General features: G+C 47.1%; 1 protein-coding gene and 4 non-coding genes across 5 annotated transcripts in view; all 5 read left to right on the forward strand.

Moving 5' to 3' along the window:
- LOC106818994 overlaps positions 1-1,785 on the forward strand; it is a 20,360-nt gene extending 18,575 nt beyond the window's left edge. The window contains exon 4 of the mRNA XM_014823658.1: positions 1,744-1,785. Coding sequence (XP_014679144.1) covers positions 1,744-1,785 — 42 coding nt within the window. The remainder of the gene's footprint in view (positions 1-1,743) is intronic.
- Positions 1,786-5,335: 3,550 nt separating this feature from the next.
- Trnas-aga lies at positions 5,336-5,417 on the forward strand. The gene has a single exon. It is a non-coding gene; the product is annotated as a tRNA-Ser (tRNA).
- Positions 5,418-5,506: 89 nt separating this feature from the next.
- On the forward strand, positions 5,507-5,588 carry Trnas-aga. Its single transcript has one exon. It is a non-coding gene; the product is annotated as a tRNA-Ser (tRNA).
- Positions 5,589-5,677: 89 nt separating this feature from the next.
- Trnas-aga lies at positions 5,678-5,759 on the forward strand. Its single transcript has one exon. It is a non-coding gene; the product is annotated as a tRNA-Ser (tRNA).
- Positions 5,760-5,848: 89 nt separating this feature from the next.
- Positions 5,849-5,930, forward strand: Trnas-aga. The gene has a single exon. It is a non-coding gene; the product is annotated as a tRNA-Ser (tRNA).
- Positions 5,931-6,378: the final 448 nt, after the last annotated feature.

The raw sequence follows: 6,378 nt of genomic DNA on the forward strand, positions 1-6,378 counted from the left end.
CGCACGCACGCACGCACGCACGCACGCACGCACACACACACACACACATGTATGCGTGCGCGCGCGTGTAAGTGTGTGTGTCATCACCACTACTACTCCGCATCAAGATTTCGGCCATTATTGCGATGACGCGCACTCCGTAATTTATGGATTTCTATTAGTCCATCACACATTTAGTTAATGAATATTAGACGCTCGCGCTGTGCACGCGTCAATAAGAACAAGTTCGGACCGATTCCACTTTTAAAAATTTATAAGGAAAGACCGTCTACACATAGCTGCCACACGACGCATTGCTGTCCTGATGGAAGCGCGACACTGGGAGCTTATATTTGATGAGGCCAGTGGCACCGATACAGCCGATATGATATTACACACTGGCAAGCAGGCACCGACCATCCCATAAAGCGACTCGCACCTCGTAATTTCGCTGAGAAAGCATCCAAGCAGCACGCTTGCACGTTGTAATTGAATTTCGGAATAGTCGTCGCCAAAGCGAAGGAGGGGTGAAATATGCCATTGTGGCGCGTCTCGATGGCAGCTGAACACATTGTCCCCGCAGGCAGTTGCCCCAAGAATCTTAGCAATACAGGCAATATGAACGCATATGTGCCGAGATGCACCGTGAGTAATACATATGCTGCGCAAAGCTATCGCGTTTGAGTGGTGGTGGTGGGGGCAAAAACTGGTTTTTTCCATGAACGACATTCGCGAATTGTTTTTATCTATTTTTATCTCCAGGTGTTACCTTGGTGATACCTGTAAAACGCATAAAGCATGTGGCGCCGGGGCGAGCCGGCGGAATCATACATGCATGAAAACACTCTAGGCGAATTGAAGAAATCCATAATGCTCGCTCGTTAACATTGGCATGCAGTGAATAGAACACGGCCGGCCGCTCCCTCACTTCTACCCAGGTTGAACGCCCTTTTTGTGAAAAATAAAAACGCTCTAAAATAGATATCGCGTAAACGGGCCTCCAGCGAGCCACAAAGACAGTAAGATGCTACACGTGTGCGCTTCGCTTTTACTGCCGAACAAGACTTCAGAAAATCCGCGTCGCATTACACGAATAACCGTGCCTCGGCTCTTCTAACGACCTCGCTCGTTAATGCATATGGTCCTGTCATGCAAAGCTAACCGCAGAGCCATCAATTGCTGCAGCCATGGACGTCATTTTAGTCCGAATCGTTTGCTAGCGCAGGCGCCCGGATGGAGGTTCATCCGGGTCAGATGTACCGCGCGATGACGCATGGGATATACAACCCAAATATGGTCTCACCGAGCCGCCCTCCCGTTGCATCGCAACACCAGAAGAATAACTGCCGGCACCCACACACTAATGTCCGCAGTTTTTCTTCATCACGTTCATAATATCATTAAATCTTCCTAACTGCCGAGAGGCTTAAGCTAAACGAGACAGGCGGAAACGCGGCGCGCACGGCCACGCACATGCCTGTCGCACCGCGCCGCCTCAGCTATTGGTCACTATATACGTACCATCGAGATGAATTCTTGCACGGAGATTTTTATGATGTTCACGTCCTATTCCGACCACCCGCAGGCCAGACGCGCGCAGTGAGAAATGCGTCACTTTGCGTTCGGCACGCAATTAGCTTACGGATAATTTGTAGGAACAACTGACAAACGCGAAAATAGCATCTCGTCTCTTCCCTGATGCGATTAGATGGATGATGATGTATCGTGGTATTTATGTTTGATTTTCGTTATTTTGATCGGTAGTCGCGTGATTACAAAGTGATCGTTCCGGACATGCAGGCGTAGACATGCAGTACAGAAACGCACACATGCACGCACATACTCGCAGGCAGACAGACAGACAGACAGACAGACAGACAGACAGACAAACAGACAGACGGAAAGACAAACAGACAAACAGACAGACGGAAAGACAAACAGACAGACAGACAGACAGACAGACAGACACACACACAGAGTCACAGACATGCACAAACACGCACACGCACAAACACACACTCGCACATACACACACATACGCGCGCACACACTTACTCACGTACTCGCGTGAGCACACACACGGAGGCACATGAAATTGTGCATAAAGACACGCACGTGCGCAGGTACGAAGTCAATTACGTGCGTGCATGGGTTTGCAGTGACACACAAGGACAGGTATGCGAACATACATGCGTGCACAACTGTAAACGCTGGCACTCAGGCGGCACCCAGGCACTCATGCATGCACGCACGCGCGCGCGTACACACACACACACACACACACGCGCGCACACACGGGGTTACATACAAACACTTCGCGCGCTCGACGCACGCAGGCACCCATCCACATACACACGCACGCACACGGATACACACGCACGCACACGGATACACACGCACGCACACGGATACACACGCACGCACACGGATACACACGCACGCACACGGATACACACGCGCGCGCAAACAGACACACACGCACGCATGTGCAGGCACGAGACACGGCCCAGACACATAGGCGCAGATGCACGCGCCCAGATATTCAAACACACGCATATATGTCATCACAGTTGCACGCCCGTACTGCCTGAGAAATTCTCTTCTCTATTGTTGCACATACATAATATTATATACAGTCTACGTGCGCGCGGTTCTGCTATACTAGGAGTGTGCGTCGATGTGTTGTCGCCGGCCAGCAGCTTGCTATATACGCGTGCTGTTTCTGTCGCAATTTTCTTTCATCCGGTTCACATTCGTCATCAGCGTTCATCTCTGCGAAAAACCTCCTCAGAGGCGAGACAGACGTTCCGGAGATAGCTGGGGAGCTTTCGCCGTCGACCGAAACTCGTATTTCTTCATGTATGTCATCAAGTGGCAGGAAATTATCAGTGCCACAAAATTAATGAGTCTTGTATCAAATAATTCTGACCGATAATCACTGTGAAGTAGACATTCCATTACGAAATGAATTTCATCTACCGTATGTTACAAAACGACGTATATTCCCTACAGTGACAGCGGCTTTCGATATTATATGGCCAAATATACTTCCCCAGGCATTAATTACGGACATAGTTCAACAGAAACATACTGACGAGATAAATCAAAGAAACGAGATGTCGGATGCTGAATCCCTTTTCAGGCGCACGTTAGGCCGTGTTTTGTGAGAACGTGCTTCGGCGAGTCTCTCGGGATTATATGTATTTCGCAAAATTAGTTTTGCCGACCGATAAAAAGGAATAAAAAGCCGCGTTGCTTTCTTTATCGCCACGAATGCTGCTCAAATATCATTACATCAATATAGTTGCGTTTATTTGCACACGTTTCTTCTGCCAATCTACGCTACTTTTGTCACCCTTTTTAGGGTCTGGCGACGACGTTAGTAATATGCATTATGAGATGTGATTTGATGTGCATGCGCGGCGTATTCGTGAGTGCGTGGGTACAGGCTAACGTTGCCGCTACCATGCATTATCTCTATCCAGTGATTACCAACGGCTAGGTGTATACTCAGCGAGGAAATATTTGAATCATCAGCCTGCATGCATCAACATGTGACAACGGTGCATTGTCACTCTGCAAGTAGTTTTACCAGTTTTTCTGACCTTCGTCATCATAAGTGCATCCCCCGAGGCCACAATGTGCGTCTAAGGCCGTGGATTGTCTCGTCAATGTTGATGCATCAGATTGATAGATACAAACATCTAGCACGGCTGCTACATGCTAATATTGTAATGGGTGGTGCGCTGCTGGTGTGAACGCAGATGGCCGTTTTAGCGTTTATTGGGAAACGAGGTGAATGCCGAAGACATCTTATATACGCGATGCTTGAGCGCGCGCGGCAGCGAGTAGCTAACGAACAAATTCGCAATTGCGAAATTGATCAGAAACATTGCTGCGATCGGCCGACCATTTTGTCGTTATTCGCACGCGTGCATTATTTTAGACCCTGAGTAAGATAACAGCCGGGGGCTATCGTCGTTGGCGGTCATGCGCTCATTTCACAGCGTCATATAACACACAGCTAGCGCCACGGCTCTGTGCATATACGGCAGCTATATATGTGCGCTCATAGAAGGCGACAGTTAGTTTCCGCTGTGACAAGCAGACACTCGGCGCAAATCTGATCATTGCTTATGAATTTCAGATCACGTCGCACATAAAACGAGCGGAACTGCGCGGGAAATAGAAAAGCGGCGGAATATTATTGACAGAGTTAATAGAGAATGACCCTAAAAGTGTTTCAATCACAGCTGAATGCGTGTTGCAGACGCCGTTACGCGAACGCCGCTCTGCCGGACGAGGTCTGCGCAGCGCGGTAATAGCCACAAGACCTCGTGCAGCGGGTTCGCTATGCGGCTCATACGCAATTAGGCGAGCCCTTTTTATTTCGCCCTCCTTCTTTCACGCACGTCGGGTCATTCATTTTTAATTACCTGCAGCCTAATCCGCTAGACACTTTCTATTACGACATCTTCTTGGGGAACTCTAATAAAGCTATTTACGTGCGCATGCGGTGTCTGAAGTCCAATAATAATCTAGTGGATAAATGGTAAGCTATGGCTCCACACTGCAGCCTAAACATGGGGCGTAAATGTAGAGACAGATGGGTGACGCAGCAAATAAAGCCAGATTGAAGCACCGCAATACGCGAACATGTTTTCGAATTACAAATATGTTCAGTCGAATTAAATCTCAATTGAATTCGAGGGCGTCTAACTATAAATACAACAACACGTACGTAAATAGGGGAGGCGCTCTGTTAAACAGGGGATAGATATCAACACCGAGAGAGGGAAAATCATTTCCTCGCATGTTGTTAAGGTTAAGAAATACAGGTTGAGATAATATAAATGTTCAAAACGCAGTTCTACTAAATTAGTAGACATCAAATAGAGATTGAGCAATGTTTGTGTGTACGGCGGAGGCGAGTGCACCAGAAATCAATCCTACTTAGTCTGTAGGCTCGCGTTATTTACAGCCATTGCATATCTTCTTTGACACGGTCTATGACTGCTACCCTATAATGTTCTAAATTATTGGAAAGCCAGGGCCCAGTGGGCATTACACGTCGCACTCGCGGCATGACAAGAAGCAGTGGTATCGTTGTACATGCACTATATATGTCTGAAAACTATGGAAATGGTCTGCGAACGCACGAATAGTGTTAATTTTTCGTTGTAATTTGAGGTATTGCAAGCAGCCGTAGTCGAGTAGCTTCCACAACTAATTAAAAACATTCTTGGAGTTCGCATGACGTATCAAATCCTAGTGAGTGGGTGACAATTATCATGCAAGAGAAAACTCTATAATAACTGACTAGTTTAATAGTGCAACTGCACTAATAGTTGATCAAGCAGTCGTGGACGAGTGGTTAAGGCGACTGACTAGAAATCTGTTGGGGTCTCCCCGCATAGGTTTGAATCCTGTCGACTGCGTATCGGTTTTATAATATAAACTTTACATCATTTATGTGAAAATCCAATCATTACTAATTAATGATATTATTATAAAAAATTACCTGCCAGCAGTCGTGGCCGAGTGGTTAAGGCGACTGACTAGAAATCAGTTGGGGTCTCCCCGCACAGGTTCGAATCCTGTCGACTGCGTATCGGTTTTATAATATAAACTTTACTTCATTACTGTGAAAATCCAATCATTCCTACTTAATGGTGTTATTACAATAAATCAAAAGCAAGCAGTCGTGGCCGAGTGGTTAAGGCGACTGACTAGAAATCAGTTGGGGTCTCCCCGCACAGGTTCGAATCCTGTCGACTGCGTATCGGTTTTATAATATAAACTTTACATCATTTATGTGAAAATCCAATCATTCCTAATTAAGGGTGTTATTATATTCAAGTACAGGCAAGCAGTCGTGGCCGAGTGGTTAAGGCGACTGACTAGAAATCAGTTGCGGTGTCCCCGCACAGGTTCGAATCCTGTTGATATTGTCCGAATGACATTGTATCATTTCAATGTGATCAATGTTCTGTTAAAATTCTTGTTGAATTCATTTCAATAAAAAGTTTTTAACACACATACCCGCCCTTATAGCAGTTGGGCCTTAGCATGTTTGTTCGATTACTGTTGATTGCACTGTAGATTTCTACGCTGGCTTATTTGTTCGGGTTTTTGCTAATTCGTTTAATTAAAAAACACGTTTCGGTAAGCAGCGGGTGCCGAGCAATTGATGCAATGACAGGTCACCGAACTATTGATTAAATTTGAAACCATAACGTACCCTTTCCGACGGATGGACGGACCGACCGACCAACTGACGTACGGGCCGACGGACGGACCGACGGACGGACCGACGAATGGACCGACGGACGAACCGATGGACGGACCGACGGACCGACGGACCGACGGACGGACCGACGGACGGACACTCAGACGGAC

Source organism: Priapulus caudatus, unplaced genomic scaffold (genome assembly GCF_000485595.1).
Source record: "Priapulus caudatus unplaced genomic scaffold, Priapulus_caudatus-5.0.1 Scaffold38, whole genome shotgun sequence".
Taxonomy (NCBI): domain Eukaryota; kingdom Metazoa; phylum Priapulida; class Priapulimorpha; order Priapulimorphida; family Priapulidae; genus Priapulus; species Priapulus caudatus.